This window comes from Gopherus flavomarginatus, chromosome 9 (genome assembly GCF_025201925.1).
Source record: "Gopherus flavomarginatus isolate rGopFla2 chromosome 9, rGopFla2.mat.asm, whole genome shotgun sequence".
Classification (NCBI taxonomy): Eukaryota; Metazoa; Chordata; order Testudines; family Testudinidae; genus Gopherus; species Gopherus flavomarginatus.
In genome coordinates, this window is record NC_066625.1 from 3,086,920 (window position 1) to 3,106,593 (window position 19,674).

The 19,674-nt window shown below is 46.9% G+C and overlaps 1 protein-coding gene across 5 annotated transcripts; it reads right to left on the reverse strand.

The window, feature by feature from the left end:
- Positions 1-601: 601 nt before the first annotated feature.
- On the reverse strand, positions 602-17,942 carry SLC5A11 (solute carrier family 5 member 11). 5 transcript variants are annotated; one of them, XM_050968575.1, is made up of 17 exons: positions 17,565-17,942; positions 16,527-16,562; positions 16,074-16,250; positions 14,988-15,059; positions 14,051-14,155; positions 13,283-13,342; positions 12,091-12,195; positions 10,414-10,519; positions 9,189-9,269; positions 8,511-8,716; positions 7,400-7,535; positions 6,610-6,717; positions 5,778-5,928; positions 5,076-5,244; positions 3,929-4,144; positions 2,584-2,746; positions 602-1,459 (listed from the first exon to the last, which is right to left on the reverse strand). In XM_050968575.1, exons 3-17 carry the CDS (start codon positions 16,203-16,205, stop codon positions 1,239-1,241), a joined length of 2,031 nt encoding a protein of 676 aa, XP_050824532.1. In that variant the 5' UTR covers positions 16,206-16,250; positions 16,527-16,562; positions 17,565-17,942; the 3' UTR covers positions 602-1,238. The 5 variants fall into 5 exon arrangements, with proteins under 5 accessions (XP_050824532.1, XP_050824533.1, XP_050824534.1 ...); XM_050968576.1 differs by lacking the exon at positions 17,565-17,942 and adding an exon at positions 16,955-17,005; XM_050968577.1 differs by lacking the exon at positions 16,527-16,562 and having other exon boundaries at positions 17,830-17,942.
- Positions 17,943-19,674: the final 1,732 nt, after the last annotated feature.

A 19,674-nucleotide genomic window follows, 5' to 3' on the forward strand; every position in this document is an offset into this window, starting at 1 on the left:
TTAAACCGGTTTTATAAAACAGATAGTATAAAGTCAAGTGTGCGCGTCCACACTAGGCACATTCATTCAGTGGTGTGCGTCCATGGTCCGAGGCTAGCGTGGATTTCTGGAGCGGTGCACTGTGGCTAGCTACTGTAAAATAATGAGGCCAATAACTTCGATTTGCATCCACACTAACCCTAATCCAATATAGTAATATTGAATTTAGCATTACTCCTCTCGTTTTGTAGTACAGAAATCGATTTAAAGAGCCCTTTAAATCGATATAAAGAGCAGTGTAGTGTGGCCTGATACAGCGTTAAATCCATTTAACGCTGTTAAAATCAATTTAACAGCATCGTGTGGACCAGGCTTGACAGTAGTAACTGACAGGATTTAATATGCTCCTCAACGCTCCTGATGTTTCACTTTTTGAGCAATACCTTCACGTTTGACAGTGAAATGTTCAGTTTCAGTTTCTAGTCCACATACACTACCCTCAGCATTGTGTTTGGATTTACAGCCCTGCAGAAGATTTAACTTCCCATGCTAAGAAACTCAGTGACTTTTTTAAAATATATGCAAAAATTAAAAACAAATACATTAATTTTAGTGCCAGCTGTATTACAGAAATGCCAATGGAACCTATGAGCTGTACAACAGACACACATACACATTTATCCATGTACAGACATTTTGGTGTAATGTTTTGTTTTACTTAATGGATATAGTATCTCTACATGACAATACTGTCCCCATCACTACAGTATCTGTGTACCCTGCAAACATAAATATTGATCCTCACAGCACCGCTTGGAGGTAGGGAAGGATTATTATTACCCATTCTTACAGATGGGGGAGTTAAGGCACAGAGAAAGTAAGTGCTTTACACAGGTCAGGCAGATATCCTGAGTCCCTAGTGGTTTAAGAGCAAAACTATCAAGATGTGAAACATAACCAAACAAATCCCTTCTGCCTTCCAAACTGCCCCCAGCCCCTTACACACGCATAGCCTATCACTGTCTGGGGCCTAATCTCATTGGTGCTGAAGCCAAAGATAAAGAAGCTCAGCAACTCTCAGGAGCGAGTCCTTTGTTAAGTGTAACTAAAATACTTAAGTTTTTTTCCTATGAAATGTAAGAATGGATTACAAATCACGCTGAACCATCACTGATTATATTATTATTATTATTTACACCAATCTTAATTTGAGGGCCTAAAATTAGCTGACAGTGTCCCTTGAGTCATCTGGCAAGCTGCTATGCAAAGTAGCCCCAGAGGAAAATGCCGGCACATATGCATAGTATCAAGTTGATGTTCAGAATGTGTTTCACCAAAGGCTGCTCATCCAAGGAAGCCACAGCATGTTCAGGGCTGGTAGGAGCTGTGTTCTCAGGAGGATGTTCTTGTTTGCTCTCCATCCCACAGAGCCACAAGAAGACTCTCTTCAGTTTAGACCCTTTCTGAGTACCAGTCACACCTACAGTGATAGTAATTAGTGAGGTAAAAATTCTGTCCATGGAACAAACTCCAGTAACACAGAGTGTTACAATCTTGTACAAATCATTTTTTACATTACTACAGAGAAAACATATCAAAACTCTTCAATGTGACAAGTTCACTCCACCAAGCTCTAGGTAGCCATTACAGTCATTTCTATTTGTCACTTCAGTGGCACTCTGCTCTAAAGATCTGAATTCAAATTCTGCCATTCCAAACAGTTTAAGGAATGGTATCAGTTAGCCAAGTCTAAAAACATGGCTGTGCTCATCATCTTCAATTTGTTTCTGTGTGCTTGAATCCACTTAGGGCCAGGGGTAGGACTCGTGAATGCAAGTTCCCCAAACTCTACGGAAGATTAGGGCATGCATAACCCAACAGTAAGCAGGTAACAGTGGTGCACACGGGTTGGGGAGAGGGCAGGGAGGAAGTTAGAATGCCAGTCACAAAAGGCTAAAGTCCCAGCAGCTGGGAATCAGCATTCTAGTCTCGTGCATTAACTCATTGCTCCACTTCATACTAATTTCATTGCACATAAAGGAATATGCATCAGCCAAGCTAAGCTATCTAAGCCATAGTGCAAGTTTTGCAAAACACTGACAATCATCTCTGGGCGTATGAGACGGGCAGGATCAGGATCTATACAAGTGTGTACCCAACACTGGTACATCAATCCACATTAAAAAAAAATGTTTGCACACTCTCCTTTGCAACCTGCCAAGAGCTCGACTCAGGGTTCTGTGTTTCCCCTGCCACTAGAGCTGGTCAGAAAATACCAATGAAAACAGAAAAGGAATTTTGTGAAAACTTTGGCAATTTTTTTTTCCATATTCCAACCAACTCTCCCTGCAGCAGATACTAACAGCATTATTCCCTGGTGCAGAAATATGGGTTCCCTGCTCCATTGCAAGGATATGTGATACCATTAAAAGATACAGAAGAAACACAGCCCTGATCTTTAGTCTTTGTAGGAAAATTGAAGATACAGAAATCTGAAAGTAACAGGAAGATTCATTTAACATTTCCTGCCTCTATAACCTTTACAAAATGCATAGGACTGATTTTAATTGAAGCGCATGCTGTATATAGTAACAGGGCACTTACTTGTATTGTCATTGGAAATATTTTCAGGAACAACGCTAATATCGAGCTGGGCAGGTGGACATTCAGACTTACATACATCACTTCCAGTATCAGGAGAAGTACTGACTGCTGGGTGTTTTTTTGCTGGTCGATCCCAGCGTGTGAACCAGGTGAGATGACTGATCTGTCGGCATGAAGAGCATTGTTAAAGAGAACTGCTCCTATGTTTGTTTAAAGGGAATACCTCAGCTTTGAGGGGTTCTTATATTTTCTAAGCACTTGGGACCAAATTCTGGTCCCCTACCTGGGCAGCCCCATTGGAGCTGGGGAACATCCAGTGCTGATAAGGTACTATGGAAATAGATACGAGGAGGCCAAATGAAGCAAGAAACAGAACAGCATTAAAAGTGCTGTTTATCCAGATTAAACCTTGATCTGAAACTTGCCTGTTTTACTTCACTGCTACCTTCCTGATGATAATGGTTACTACTAGAACTCTGCTGTGTCATACAAAACTAAAAGCAGAGAACAGATTATATAAGCTTTAGAAGGTCTTTGTGATGTTCTTTCATCTCATATTATCTGGGATATCACACATGGATCCAGCATTGGATGAGGATTATAGTCTCGGTATGCATTGAGGAGTTAGGTAGACTGGCAGGAACCTACTCCAGACGAAGCAGGCGGGTTGCTTCCACTGTGCTCAAACAAGATCTAGGTAAGGGATTCCATAAGGAAAAACTATCTCACTAATCAACTGCAGTTCTTTGAGAAAGTTAATAAGGTGACCCAATGGCCAAAGCCTCTTGGACAATAATATGATGAAAGAAGCCAACTTGTCATCGATTAAAATACAGATATTGGAGTTTGAGACCCTTGTCCAGAGCATCCAGGTATTGGCCGCTCCTGGAGGTGGGATTCTGGACTTGAGGGACCAGTGCTGTCACCTAGAATAGCAGGAAGGCAGGATGCCAGACCAGCAGGGCCGTCTCCAGCATTTTTGCCGCCCCAAGCGGCCGGAGGGAGAAAAAAAAAAAGCTGCGATCGGCGGCACTTCGGCGGCAGCTCTACCACTGCCGCTTCTTCGGCAGCAGGTCCTTCCCTCCAAGAAAGACTGAGGGACTTGCTGCCGAAGAGCTGGACGTGCCACCCCCTCTCCATTGGCCACCCCAAGCACCTGCTTGCTGCGCTGGTGCCTGGAGTCAGCCCTGCAGACTAGACAGACCCGTGGTCTGACACAGTATTACAAGTGTTCTCATGTGTACAGGAGGAATGAGAACATCCATCCCCATGGGTGCATAATGAGGGAGGGCTTACTGGATGTCCACTAAAAAACAGTGAAAGAAAGCTGCTGGGGGAGACTCACCATTTCTTCCGAGGGAGGTTCTGTGAGCAGGCTCACGACCACCACAGTGACTGTTGTGATGACACTGAGGATCATGGAGAAGTACAGGTAGTGCACGTATCTCACCACGGCTGGCCGGTGGTCTGGCTCCCCACATTGGGGCTGCAGGTAGATAAAGTCCAGCACCAGCCGGATGAAGCCCAGCAGCATGCCAGTCAGCAGGCCCCAGAATGCACCCTAGGAAATGAAGATCATTCTTTGATGGAACAGGAAACATATGTCTACATCATATCTGGCAACGAAGCCCACGCTGGCTCTCGGGCTGAGTGGTGACAGGAGTGAGATATGCTACAGTCACAACCGTGACATTCTGATCAGCACATTCTGGGGGAGAGGGGGGCTACTGGGCTTTTGGGAGGGTTTCTGAGATCCCCTTCATTGTCTCCTCCTTATGCTGATCTTCCTTATATACACACACAGCACCCCACGTTCTATTGACCTGGCCTTCCGGTGGAGGAGAGCCACTATCTAGACCTGCTGGTGCTGTTCAATAGCCACCAGCTGCCACCTCTGCAGCACTACCCACCCAATGGTTGCCCTAGTCATGGGCTGCTTTAACTGTGGCTGTTGCTTCACAGGAGTCCTGCCAGCAAAGGCTGCCCAGAGGATGCTTCAGAGCCTGTATACAACCCTTCCCCAGCCAGCACTGCCCTCTTTTGCGGTTGCACTGGCCAGCTCCAGTTTCCCCAGAGAAGCAGAGGTTGTGGGCATCTTTTGCCACTGTGACCCCTCCCTTCCCTGCCTCCAATTTACTTTCCACCCCCATGGACTCCGAGCCCTGGGTTACACCAGTGCAAGGCCGTGGCTTGCAAATCTCTGCTCCTAGGTTTGTGAAAGGCACCTGGCAATCTTTGCCTTCTCTCCTAGAGCAGCCGAGGAAGCTGCCTGAGAGCGGTAGGAAGTGCTCCCTGCTGCATGGGCTGCGTGGCCTCAACCGAATGCCCCAAACATGAGTTCAGTCACTCTGCAGAGCACCCACAAGGAAGAGGCAGTGCAGCGACAGCGCAGCTGTTCTAGCTGCCTGGCTATCTGTCCGTGTAGACAGCGGAAGGACAGGCTCATACCCAGCACACAGAGCACGCTGTGTCAGACCCTGCCCAAGTGTTACCTGTTCATTCGTTCTCTTCCAGAAACAGCCCAGGATGAAAACCATGGCCACAGGGGGCTGTAGGTAGGAGCTGATTGTCTGGATGTAAATAAATAGCTGCCCTCCTTGGCTGGCCTGAACCAGTGGGATCCACAGAATGGACACCACCACGAGCAGCAGCACAAACACCCTGCTCAAGAAAAAGACAGTGTTATTGCTAGCCTTTGCCCCTTCCTCTGCATGAGGGTCTCCCCTGACAGCTCCCTTCCCAGGAGAGCCTCCATTCTCTCTCTGAAATCTGCCCAGTGGTGCTCCCCACTAATCGGCCTTTGTTCAGCTGTACTCTGTCCCTTTGCCTGTCTTCCGTTAGAGTCCAGCCTCACACAAACACCCAAATCTAGATGCTGTAGCCCTTGGGTGCCTTTCTGCCACCTCAGCCTCCTAAATCCTGGTTCTGCCGCTATAACTTACATCCATTCGCTGGGCCAGATTCATTCTCATGAGCAACCAGGGAAAGAAAATGTAACATTGGCAACAGAAAAAAAAAATACCATGGACTGGAAGGGCCAAATTCTTCTCTCAGTTATTGCAGGGTAGGTCTGGAGCAATGGGCTCTGAAGATGAAGGAGTTGCTCTCAGTTTACACCAGAGAGCAGAGTGGGGTGTGAAACATCTCCAGGACAGGCTCTGTGATGTAACACGCCATGCATTAGAGTTCCATACCTGCCCACAAGCATAAGTTCCCACTCAGAAGAACGGGGCCGGAAGTGCCGCCAGAGATCCATGGTGAATATGGTGCTGGAGCTGTTAAAGATGGAAGTCAGGGAGGACATAAGGGCTGAAATCATCACCGACATCATGAGGCCTCTGAGCCCTGAAAACAAAGGGAGAGGCATGTTCGCTCTAGTAACAATGTACAGATCGTGGGCAGAAACCGCTAAGGGACCAGCTTCACCCCCCATCAGTCAAACCTCTCAGACTAATGGCTGCAGCTCCCTTCTGAACTCAGCCCTTGCTCTGTGCTGAGGGACTTCCACCTACACTGCCCTCCCAAGAGTCCTGGACAGCAGGTGACCTCACAGGCCATATGAACTTGTCAGCCTTTCCTCTTGGACCACTATAGCGCTGTCTGCATGGGCAGAGTCTTTACTTTCCTCTGGTAGCTGGCTGGCTCAGAGAGGCAGCTGAAATGCAAGGAGGAGACCTGATCCATCTGCTCACTCCTGTGTTATAGTGATTGTGCTCCCCTTTGGGTTACAGATAACTCAGTACACTTGGACACTACGATGTCCTCATCCTTTAGGGAACTAGTCGTGCCCAGGTGATAGAAGTAGACTCCCTGAATGCTGGAGGCCTTGCTTCCCAGCAGAGGCCTCTCATAGCAGCTGTGGGTCATTTTGTATGCTATTCCTTTTTCGTCAATATAACATTAGGCCCAATATCAACCCCTATATCATGACTGTAGTCTATTCTCCTCCCCATACATTTCCTACAGTTTATGTTTTGGTTGGTGTAGGCCCTGTCCATGTTAGTTAGAGGCTGTGAAGCTCCTCACCTAGAGGCAGCAGTTCTATGACCAGTTTGGGGTAAGCAATATCAGAACAGCCAGATGGGTTGCCACAGACTTTCCGACAGATTTCTGGGTCTGCACAAGCCACCAGGTCTACAATAAACATGGGGGGAAAGTAATCCATTAGTGACAATAAACAAATATGTCCAGAGGGTAACCATGGAGTGAAACCCATCCAGCAGATAATGAAACATACACATTCACAAGAGTAGCTCTAAGTTTTCCCCTTTCTTGTCTTTATCTTCTGTGTAAAAGGTCCCGCCCACTTCAATAGGTTTAGTCAAGATTTGCCTTAACAGCTCATTTGTCTTGTATGCCTGACTCTCTTCTCTGAACGCTGTCCTTTTTTAAAACTAATGCTGTTCACCATGAGAAAACAGTGACTCCCTCCAGACATGTGCTAACATCGACAGACATGCATACTCTCTCTCTCTGTGGCTTAGAACATTCAGGGAGCAGACTTTAGGATCTTTTCTTTTCTGCGTGCCACAAACATGGGGTCCAGAGGGAACATCATCGGTCAGCTCTTAAAGCTGGATGGCTACAGGAAGCACCTGGGACTTGTGTTCAGGATGAAGGGGTGTGGTCTCTGGGGAGCAAGATGAGTGTAGATTAATAGAGTGTTATCTGAAAAAAAATCTATTACGAACTGCAAATTCATGCTCCTGGCAATTGAGCTGCTACAACCTTTTAGTTTATTCTGGCGGGTGTGTCACTTATGCATTACAATCTGTGGTGACAGACGCAAGGAATATTTCTCTCCTTCAACTCTTACCTGGGAAGAGAACCCGGCTGATCATGCCTGGCATCACTATCATGAAGAGAGGCAAAATTTTCAGATAGGAGGCCAACAACGAACCTCCTTTGGCATGACAGAGGTTTTTAGCTGCCAGGGACCTTTGAACAATGACCTGTAAATCAGGAAAATAGTTTGAGCCAGTGCTTTGCAGGGAGAGTAAATAGATGCAAGATGACGTGATGTATGTTTCTATTTATAATTGGACATGCTTGTTCCAAAAGCATCATACTGGACCTCTAGGGCCAGACTCTGTTCTAGATTGCACTGACTTAACTGAGAGGGAATTCAGACCATCATCATCATGAAGGATCTGATCCTGCAAAGTGCTGAGTGTTCATAACTCCCAGTGGCCACACCGAATCTTTTAGGATCATGCCGTGAATTAGCTAACTCACCTGTGGTGCTTTAACTAGCGCTTCTTGCCTTTATGCAAGGGAAATCTCACTGTGTTCACTTCTAAGCTACGGAAATCACTGTCATTATTTTTCTCCATAGTTTGTTCTTTTTTGGACCCTATGTATCTTATAAGCCTTGACGTGTCTTGTCAGGTCAACAGGACTACTGCCTCACAAACCAGGGCACGGGTAAACTTGATTACATCCCCTAAATTTACCCTCACTCTGTAAAAAGAGTTTGATAAACAAATACCCCAGAAATATCTGATACAGATTTGGTTACGATTCTGCTCTTCCTGGCACTGCTGTTTACAATTGAAGAGACAGCAAGTGGAGCCCTGCACAGCCCGAAGGGGGTGGGTTCACACAGAATTCAGATACTTCCACTTTATAGTTTGGGGTTTACATGCCCCTCATGTTACATATCTGAGTTCAAATGAGCTCCAAAACTCTAATTTAACTTAACTGCAGGTGTCAAATTTTGTTTTGGTTTGATGTTGAAATCATCAGATTTCACATGGTTTCCACAGAAATAGTAAACCAGCCCAGGTTCTGGCCCGAGTCTGGGGTTTGTAATGAAACTTGGCCTTAGTTGCTTGCGATGAAAGTTCTGCATGGTTCTACAGCCAGCCAGGTGACATGTCTCAAAACCCAACCTAAGAGTTAATCTTGTGAAGGAAACATTGATCTACCTGATCTGTACACCAGTACCAGAGAGATGGGATGGTCATTCCAATCAGAACTCCTGGCCAGGGAAGGTCAGAGGTGACAGGGTCTCGGAAAATGTGGAAGGCATCTTCTCTTGGTAAGCCACAGGTACTGTTTCCTTTGTGGCTACTAGCAATGGCTTTAAAGTATTTGGCCTGCAAACTTTCAAGCCCACCAATTTTAACAAAGCCTAAAATGGGAATAGGAAGCAGTTACCACATTGATCAGATTCATGCTATTATTTTCACTCTTGGCAGTTTGCTCTGTATGATCCCAATTCAGTGTCCACTTAAGTCAATGGAAAGACTTTGATAGACTTCACTGGGCGTTGGATCAGGACCTACAATGACAGACCTAGTTTAATACCATATGTTATTTGGCTAGAGGAGGTAATTGTTTGCTTTGATATGAATCTCAGACCACAGGGTGTTTTCTGTTTATTTGGGGGAGGTGTCATATCTTCCATGGAACACCCCTACACTTTTCACCCTACAAAGAGCTATCACAAGATTATTTGTATAGAAAATATTCTAACATGAATGTCTATTTCAGAAGATGCACTGAATAAACGTTAAATGGCTTGTTCCAGTGATGCATATTTGCAGTGATTTGGTATAGGAACAAATGTATTTTTAGCAGTAAAATCCCAGAGAAGTACTCACTGAACCCCATAAGAGTTAATCCCCCAGCCAGCATGATGACAGTCTGCAGAGTGTCTGTGTAAATCACAGCTGCCAGGCCACCTAAAGGGAAAAAAAAAATCAGAGGGACTAGTTGTCGGGAACTGGGTTTGTTCTGTGTAATAACATCTGCTTTGCAAAAGTCTGTTGGCCAGTAGCATAGCCAGAATGCTTTGCCTGACACAATGGGATGTTTTGTGGGTTGTTCTGACCACTTTGTGGGATGGTTTGGCCAACTCCCAGGGCTGACACTTTGGCTGAAATGTTGCATTTTTTGAACCACAGTGAGTCAGTGTTTTGTAACTAGAAACCCAAACTCCATAGCAGAAATCTCTACAGGAGATGCATTGAAAACCACAAGAAGGAAGGACCCGACTGAAACAGAAGCTGCTTCAAAAAGACAACATAACAACAACAAAAAGGAAGTACAGGTCTGTCTCATCTTACGCTGGGGTTACATTCCGCGGTCAGCGCATAAAGTGAAAACCACGTATAGTCAAAATTACATTGAGTGTAATGGCGAGCAGAATCGCCCGCACTACAGGAACAGTATCTAAATTGTTATTTTTCTCTTTTTTTTGTTTTTGCCAACCACATAAAGCTGAATTTGTGCATGTTAAATGCGCACAAGATGCGACAGACCTGTAGCTGTACGGCCCACATCGCTGGGGGTGAGCCCTGCAAGAAGAGAAACTCCCATTCATTTTGAACACACATTTCACTCCCTTCATGGCACCATTTCCATCCAAGTTGTGAAGATATTTCCCACATCACTCTGCCTAGTGCTGTGTGTGGCTCTCACTTATACACCCGTAATGTCAAAAGGAAGAAAAATCCTGAGCAAACCCTTCCATGAGGCTCCACTTTGAGCCAGAGAGTGCTGTGCACAGACCTGGGCGGGCTTTAAGCAGGCACTTCACACCAGCCTTGTAAAATTACACTCAACCGCTCTCACCTGGAGAGTAATTTTTTTGACAAGTGTGTTACTATAATTAGTTTTTTCATTATAAACAGTCGTCTTGGTAAAGCGCAGGCGGACAGATTTAGTGCCTCGGCTAATAAGGAAGTACTTTATAGAATGGTATCTTTTGGAAACTGCTGAATATTTATTACACAGGAGATGGATGGCACATTGTACGGCTGTTCTCAACCCATTAGCAAAGATGTATGACATTGCATTCCTATGACCTGAACGACAGAGACGCACCTGCGACAGTGTAAATAGCAGTGATTGCCAGCAGACCTATGACAGCAACATAGAGGTCCCAGTGTAAGGCTTGCTGAATGAACAGGGCCCCAGCATACATATCAACCTAATAGAAACAGACATTTAGAAGGGTTACAATGGTGATAGCTCAGTGCATAATGCCAGACAGCTGAGTGTACACAGTGTACGCTAAGCCAACCAAACCTTGTGTTTCTCAAGGACCAACCTGTTTATTCACTTTTCATGACTCTCTGTTTTCTATCAATCTTAAGGGTAGCTGCTCCAACTGCCACATAAACCCTAACCTGGCCTCACCTCCTTCTCCACACTCCTCATTAACAGCCAAGCTCAAATTAGTTTTGAGACACAGTTTAATGAGGAAAATGCTCATTTTGCATGGTGGGGAGGGAGTTTTCCATTGAGAGAGAGCTGAGTTCAAAGAAGAAATTACTTTTATTGGTGGGGGTCGCTTCTCCATTCCTCAGGAGCAGCGGGCACGGAGTGAGAGCCAAGGAGTGAGGGGACAATGAGGGTCCGAAACTGGAGCAGCCATATGTGCTGGAGCCCTGTGCATGGGGAGTTCTGAGGACAGTAGCCGGCCAGAGCTCTAGGGCTTGGCACAATGCAAATTCCTTTCCTCTGACTGGGGTTGGATGAACCTCAGCAGGGCTTTCCACAGTGTGCTGTTATAGAGCTGTGGGTTAGGAACCATGCAGCCTCCTTGTGTCCTGGTGTCCTAAGGTGGTTGGACTGTAGAAGAGTTAGGTATAAATGCAACCTGCAGACCATGAAAGCATGTATATGTGCAAAGCCCTGATGACTTTGGCCAGCTGTGAATAAATGGGCCTGTCCCATTATCCAGCAACTGGGGATTGGAATGATCCAATTTCTCTCTCAGAAAACTTGTCATCAGATATTTGAAAACAATAGTTGACTGTTTCCATAAAAAAAAACCCTACCAAGGACCAGCCACCTGGCCCCAGTCTGACACCACAGACATCTTCAGTTTCAAGGAGGGAGGGGGGCGAGAGGCATGTGCCAGTCTACCCTTCCCACTGGTGCCTGTAAAAGGAAAAACACCCAGCTAGGAGTTTTTCTTCTTATTTTGTCAATTCAAGCACTATGTGGTGGTTTATTAACAGCTCGCAAGGCCCTGCACAAAGGGTGAATACATCACTCATTTAAAGCATTAGAGCAAACAGGAGCAATAAATTACTAAACTAGGCAGCCAGCAAACTCGCTCCTTCTGCCAGCCGCAGGGTGCATCCCACTCCCATATGCTCCTATATTCTGCTGCTGTCAGAAGAAATGTACAGAGAGGACAAGCCAAATTAACTGAGCAGATGCCAAAAATCTAACCACAGACAAATCTCCAATGAAAACGACTCCTTCCCCTTGACTGGACTGATGTGCTTTGATACATTACCAAGCTCTCCCTCCGACAGCAGCAAACATTCAAACCATTCATGGCAAAGCTTATGGATCCTGGGGTTTGGCACCTAATGTCTTAAAAAATTGAAATCCATCCTTTTCTCCACTCTTCCAAGACTTTTTCATAATATCACTATAGCAGCGAGGGGACCAGGACGCAGTTGCACTTATGAGTCCCATAGCTTAATACAGACATATTCTTGCAAAGTGAATTCTAGTCAGTCCTCTTTCCTTCTTCTTACTTACTGATATTTTGGTGAATATATATATAAACAAATAGAGAATTGCCAGGAAGATCTGTATTCTTTTGCCACCAAAGCGTTTCTGTAAGTACTCAGGCATGGTTGTAACCTGCAGGGAAGGAGATTGTATCAGAGGAGGTAGAATACAACAACTTCCTCTAAGCAACATATAGAGGCATTGGTACAGACCTTCTGTGGTTGACAAACCCTGGCCAATTGCTGTGTCTTGGCATATCTACTGGGAAATGTCTGTCCATCTCAGCTCCACACTCTTACACAATGAATGGTCACCAATATTTTGCCTTTAGGGTCTGGCACAAGGTCGAGAGAGGCTACTTGATAAAGAAGCCTTCATACCTCTTAGAGACTGCAAGAACACCATCTGCTTTGTTCCCTACTTCCTCTGGGAATTGTGCACCCCATGTGGTTCCCCTGGCCTAACCCTACCTAGCAGTTCCCAAGGCATCACCTGTCCCCTGATTTGGTAAAGCCAGACTTGCCCCCAGTCGCTTGGCAGTGGCTCTGGAATGTCAAGTGTCACCACAACCTCTCTCCTCATCGTTGTGTCAGGGAAGCACCATTTCCACCTGAACTCTAGCCCAGTGGTTCTCAAACTTTTGTACTGGTGATCCCTTTCATATAGCAAGCCTCTGAGTGCAACCCCTCCCCCCGTAAATAAAAAACATGTTTTTATATATTTAACACCATTATAAATTCTGGAGGCAAAGCGGGGTTTGGAGTGGAGGCTGACAGCTCGTGACCCCCATGTAATAACCTCCCGACCCCCAGTTTGAGACCCCCTGCTCTAGCCTCTGTCCCTGAAGTCTCATTTCCGAGGAGGCATTTGAAAGTAGCACTTGTTCTTGGCAGTGGGACATGGCATTGCTCCGATGGGCACAACACGAGTGGGTCCTCCTGTCCCCTCTTTCATCCCCTTTCTAAACTATGTTTTTTCATCCATGAGATCTCCTGACTGATTTCCTTTCCAAGGTAAATCTTTCATGGGCTCTTCTCCTCTCAGTTAGCACATCAAGAGAAGAACACCCCTGCCAGTGAGTCCTGGAACGCTGCTGCTTCAGGAACTTTTACCCACAGCACAGGCCTTTTTAGTAGGTTCAGCATTTAAAAACCCAGACATTTCAGAGGATGTTAAAAAAGCAAGTCACTGCTATGCATAGTGTGGCCCCTGGACTTACCCCAGCTGCTATGTAAATAGGAAGAAATAGCCAGGCCAGCACCAAAACATTAAACATTCCCTAGGGAGGCAAAGGAATCACAGGTCAGAGATACTGAAAAATGCTGCTGTCAGTTGGCTAATGCTAGGGTGACTAGACAGCAAATGCAAAAAATCGGGATGGGGGTGGGGGGTAATAGGAGCCTATATAAGAAAGAGACCCAAAAATCAGGACTGTCCCTATAAAATCAGGACATCTGGTCACCCTAGCTAATGCCCACGAATGCCCCTATGTGTGTGTACACACAACTGTCCAGCTGTGACTCAAACACCCTATATAGCTAACAGCGATTCTCTAGCTCATGGAGTAGGTCATAGGGTTTTGGAGCTAAGGGATCTGAATTCTATTCCTGATCTTCCTGTGAAGTTTCAAGGAGCTGCTGTATGCAGCATAGTGACAACCAGAAAGACCTACACAGGCACAGGTTGTTACAGTGCTGACCAAGGAGGTAATGTTGTCCAACATTAGTGCCCCTGTATGAACTGCAATGCCTAGCAGAGTGAAGCAGATTGAGGACCCTGACTCTGATATGTTAGATCAACCTGAAATAGCCTTGTTCATTAGAATAATAAATACAAATATAATAAATATAATTAATTAATATGGAAACAGCTTCTGCCTCTTACATAGCTGCAGATGGAGCCATGTGGGTGCAATACAGTAAAAACTAAAAAGGACCAAGCCAACGTCCAACGATATTGAGAGCAGTTCCTGCAGTGCAAAACTTACGTTCCACTCATATGCCGTCGCAGCGATTCCTGATGCTGCCCCTGATCCAGCCAGGCCTATGAAATGCCCACTCCCAACATTACTAGCAAACAGGGATGCACCCACCTGTAGAGATAAAGAGGAGGCTAGTTCTGTGTATGGCATAAGGCATTGTTCTCAGACCCTGGGAGGAGCTCCTAGCCCAGAGGTGGGGAGTTGTCTCAGAAGTGAGCCATATGTAAATAAAAGGAGTGGGCCAGTGTTACCCACTGCAATTAGCTCGCCATTGGACCCTTTCCATGTTGACATTGCAGAGCCCCAGTTCCCACAGGCCAGACTGCAGGTTCCTCACAACCCATGAGACCTGAAATCCCCTCCCTCCTAGCCGCTGCTGCCTTTCCTCTTCCCCTCATTTGCTCACTGACACCGGTACTGCTGTCAGACCTCATTCCTTCCCTCCTGCTCTGTCACTCATCTGTCAGGTTGCATGGAAGCAGCCCGCTTCCTAGCCGCGGCGTCACGGTCCCTTCACTGGGGAGCCTCAAAGACAAGCAAAGGGGCACGGGATGAAACAAAGAGAAATGCCAACTGATCAGTTAGCTGGTTATGGCTTTATTTACTTCATTATGATCAGCACATCCCAAATCAAACCCCTACCCCTACCAGACCAGCTAAATGCCCCTTCCTCTCCAGAGATCCAGCCACCCATGCCCCAGAAGCCCCAACCCAATGTTTAAGGAAATAGATGAGTCTTGCAAGTCAGCAAATAGGAACTATCTTGGTGCAGGAGGTGAGGGCTGTGACAGGCATATTATTGGATGGAAAGTGTCCCCTCCCTGTAGGCTTTAGAAAAGCAGGTCACAGGCTCTCCTGTTCTGACCATAGAGAGACATGCCAATGGGACAAAAGCAGTCTCACTGTGACATAGTTGAACAGGCAATTTGATGGAGACACTTACAGGCCACCAAACCATCTTTCCTCCAGCCAGGAAATAACCCTTCACCGTGCTTCGCTTTGTCCTCCACATGGACTGGGAAAGCAGAAAAACAGGACAAAAGCTTTAGAACTCTCCAAGCTCTGCTCAGAACGTTACAGAGCACAGCAGTTTCCCCAGAGGAACACTTTATACTGTCATCCCTTCTAGACGTGAGTGAGTTTGTTATGGCAGAAGAACCCTCAATTGCTGAAGCTACAGGATCCTGAGTGGCAAAGATCTGAAATGAGGGACACTACCATGAACAATAGTTGTTGAGGGAGAGAGCGAACTGCCACCACGGAGAGATTTAGGTCTGTATCACATGCAAAGTTTTTTTACAATCTCAGCTTCCTGGTTTAGTGTTTTCTGCAATAAAAGTCAAGATCACTCCAGATGCATGAGGAATGCACACAGATCTGGGTCACCGATTAGGGACATCACTTGTTTCACATGTACCTGAGAGGGACACACAGGGTTAGACTTAGAACTCTGGACTCTCACTTTTTATAGTCTTCACTTATCAGATATCACACTACATGAGTTTTGCCCCCGTATCTGAAGAGAGCAGCAATTCCTGTCCAATCTCATGGCAACTGGGTTGGCCTTTTCCTGTGATAAAAGCCATGCCAGAAAGTTGATTTATGGGCTTGCTACAGTTTAACAGTACGTGTAGTTTGCAGGATCTGCAATCAGAATCTTATCGTCAAGCCGATAAGATTTCCTGGATAGCTCTGTAGCAGCCTAACATGTGTGCTGGATTCTGTCCAGGCTAGATACCAAACATTAGCAATAACATTACATTGTATGTCTACACCTCTTCCATTGAAGGGTCCTCAAGTGTTTAAAAAAAACCATTAACCCTGAATAGCAGTCCTGGGATCCCTAGATCTGGGTGAACAGGTGGGAAAAACACAAAACACTATGGTGCAGTTTGATTTGGTCAGTTGATGCCGGTGATGTTAGGCCTGAGGAAAGCCTTAGTAAAAAAATTAAAAAGTGCTACTTGTGCAACCATCACCTTTAAATATAACAGGACACATAAGAAAGGATCTAAGAGCATCTCCTTACCCACAATCCAACCGCCAGGACGAATACAAAGTACAGAACAAGAACAACAATGTCCACAGCCTCCAAGATCTGTTGGGGAAATGTGTTCCAGTTGGGAGTGACAGAGGGCGGAGGGCTACCAGGGGTCTCCATTGCATCTCACAGGGATTCAGTTCCTCTCTTTCTTGATGCATTTATCTGTTGAAAAGTGGGATAGAGAGTTATAGGGACCTGTGTTGTTACGGCAGTGACAGCAATGCAGTGAGGATGCTGTCCCCATCCTGAGTTGGGCCAGCAGGGGATGGTGTCTGAAACTGGTGGGTGGGCTTTTCCTCTGGGCAACTCGTGTTACCTTTGTGCAGCAGCTCCTACCCCATGCTGTGGGGAGTGGAGCAACCACTGCCAGACGGGGTGGGAACTGGTGGTCTGGAGGGGCCCTGTGGCTGCAGGTTTGGCAGCACTGTTTGCACTGACCTTGGAGAGAAGCCACAGCCACAGCCACAGAAATGCCTGTGAATAGCCAGAAGAAAGAATGAAATAAACAAGAGCTGAGCAATTTCTTCCATGGGAACCAGGAGAGCGAGGGTGAATGTGAACGCCCAGCATCCCGATGGTTGGTCGCTCTGTGCTACCATCAAAGGGCCCAACCCGGATTCCAGAGAAGGACAGCGGGAGTCTTTCTGTTGGCCTTTACTCGGAGCTGGACTTGGGCCCGGGAGGAGAGAATGTTTGAACCACCTCACAAGTGAGTCCAAATGGCCGGCGTCCAGGCACTGCCCGTGCCATTCCCTTACCACCCCGCATGGCAGGAGGGGGAAATTGGAACACATCAGCAGGCGCTGAGACAATGTACCCCCAGCAGGGCGGGGGAAGCGCAGAGGCACCAGGGATGAGCAGCAAACCTTGCTTGTGTAGTTCTGCTGCTGCCAAGCACGGCACGGACAGGTTCCAACACCTAAACAGAGGCTTCCACAAACATTCCTCCCTCTGCCTGTGACAGACCCATTCCCAGCAGGGGTGGGGGGAGGGTGATATATTTGTTTGTTTTCCACTTAAACAAAAGCTCTTTCTTGTAAGCCCGGCCCAGGGGGAGGTGGCACCGGAGAGTGAACAAACCACTGAGTGTCCTGGCCGCTGTCTATGCTGGGATCTGAGAGCTCCACTGAGTGAGCTGAGAGTGCCCTGCAATGTCCAGCTTGTGCCATGCGGAGCAAGGGCACAGAGCAAAGACCTTCCAGGAGAGGTGTCCTCCCCCGGGGAATGAGCTGAACAAATCTACCATTCGGTACAATTGCGTCCCCTGCATAAGCAGAACATTTGCTCTGCAGAAGCACAGGGAAAGTCCTCTCCACGGGGCTGCTTCTGCCATAGCCAGAGAGGGGGCAACTAGAAGCACGGAGGTTGCCCCAAGCACCTTCCCTTCAGTATGATGGTGGGGCTTTAACAAGGGCTTCCCAGGAGCCTCCATGACCCCCTGCCAGCGCATCACTGCTTAGCTCCCTAGTGATTTACCTTTCCTGTCCCCGCAGCTGGTTCCTTTGAATGGGGATGGAGCTTCCCTTCTTTGGGGCTTGCTCTAGCCCTTCTAATAGGTCAGGAAGCTGGATGCAGGGCAGTCCTTTCCAGGATGGGCAGATCCAGCGTTTGCTGCTCCTCGCTCCCTCGTCACATGCAGACTGGAGCCTTTGGCCTCTTGTGCCCAAAATGGGGCACCTTATGATGCCGCCTGGGTGGGGGGGGAAACCGAAACCCCAGAGGGAGAGGTGGGCTGTCTCACCCAAAAGGCCTCAGAGTGTGTGCTCTGGCCCAGTGCTCTGCTCCTCTGACAAAGAGACTCTTATTGCCTGGTGCTGTGGAAGTGAGGAGCAGACAAACGAGTTCTGCCTCACAAAGCCCTAAGGAGGTGAGAGCCAAAAGAGCTCCTTGTCCGTGGGTGTCAGTTTCACCATGGCCACTGGCCTCGCCCACTTACTGATACAAGAAAACAAAGCAGCCTCTCCAAGGGACCAGTCAGCAACTACCAGTGCCAAGCATTACCTTCTCCCTAAAAGATTGCTTAGAATTGTCCCCAGCCATGCCTGTCTCTGGCGTGGCTAGTTTCTCATGCCTGGGTGAGTGAAAGAACCCAGAGAAAGGGTGGATTCTCAACAGCTTGTCCCACATCCTTACACACTGAGGCAATGTTGCAGCGGCACCACAATAATATCCCATGACAACACAATGGAGTGATTTCATCCCGTTAGCCAAATATTCAAAAGTGCTGGCTCTCGCCAGTATCCCTTGCTGTGCTCAGTCCTCTGGCATATCCTGCTTCAGGAGTAGCCGCATTTGGTTCATGCGACTGGAAGAGAGTTGAATGGTGAGCACCACTCCCAAGGGAACGAGGATCCATTACCTGCTTTCAATCACCAGCGTTTGAACACATCCTACTTACTGCTACTTCTGTCTGACATGTCTATAGCCCCTCCACATAAAGCATTTACCATAGAATGGCCAAAATCCCAAGTGATGCCCAGCACCCACAGCTGCAACTGAAATCAATGTGAGCTGCACGTGCTGAGCACTATGCAGGAATTATGGCTTTTTGTACAGGAGTTGCTTCATCCTCAAATGCAGCTGTTTGTAGCACACAGCCAGCACTGCAGTGGTACTTCACTGCAGTAGAGAAAGGAAGTGAAGATATAAAGTGTAATGCCAAGGGGAATTTAGAGCCTGTGGTAGGCTTACTGGTCTTTCCATAGGATCCCCCATAGGACAGCCTGCCCGGGGGCAGGGAGAAGTTTAGTAAACTCTAATGCATCTGATTTCAAATTCTATGTGCGCCTTGAGCTAGTGGAAAGTTTGACTATTTTGCTAATTCAGATCACAACCGAGTCTCCCGTAGTTCCCTTGGCATGAGCTGCCGTGCTTCACTGGTCAGAGATTCTGAGCAAAGAACATCTGTGGCATTGAAATGAATCTGTTGAAGCCAGCCCTTTATCGATGGCCTGGGAGAGAGGGCACCCCATGTGGGTGTCTCGTAAACCACCAGGATTGTATCATTTCTGTTGCTTCTTAAATAGGATTTTTAAACATTCCTAATTCCTTTCACCTGCTAAAAACACCATAGATGTGGAAGGGATAAAACTGAGTCCACAACCAGAAATAAACCCATCTGCAAACTGCGACCATTGCAGACACAAGCAAGACACTGAAAAGGAACTTACCATGTTCATCTGGATCCCATTCTGTTCACTTGCACTGGGCACCACCGACCAACCACCTGCCAGCCCACAGGGCAGCTTAAATATTGCCAGGGAACCAGGAATTGCCAGTGAAGCTGTTAACAGTGTCACAAGGAATGAGAAGAAAAATGTGTAGGGGGATAGCTAAACTAATTCTGCCTAGTTACTGTTTCAGTCCCTCTCTCCCCTGGTGTGAAGTCTGTGCTGTTCTCACTATCAAGGCTTGTTGGGTCAAACTCCAAAGTGTGCGATTCTCTTAAGCAATCATTCCAGCTAAAAGGAAGATGAGTCACACTGAAGAATGGGCTCTGACAACCCACCAAGATGAACTCCCCAAGCCCGAAGGGGAGCTGAAATCCAGCTCTGTATCTAAAGTCACAGCTAAGCCCTAGATCTGT

Bases quoted from the DNA above. Each gene is read 5' to 3' on its own strand.
- SLC5A11 (XM_050968577.1), bottom strand. From the start codon at position 16,205: ATGGAGACCCCTGGTAGCCCTCCGCCCTCTGTCACTCCCAACTGGAAC. The intron at 8,717-9,188 runs GTGAGTACTTCT...TTCCCATTTTAG, and splicing joins ATTAACTCTTATGGGGTTCA to GCTTTGTTAAAATTGGTGGG. The intron at 5,929-6,609 runs GTGAGGAGCTTC...CTTTGTTTTCAG, and splicing joins CATAGAACTGCTGCCTCTAG to GGCTCAGAGGCCTCATGATG.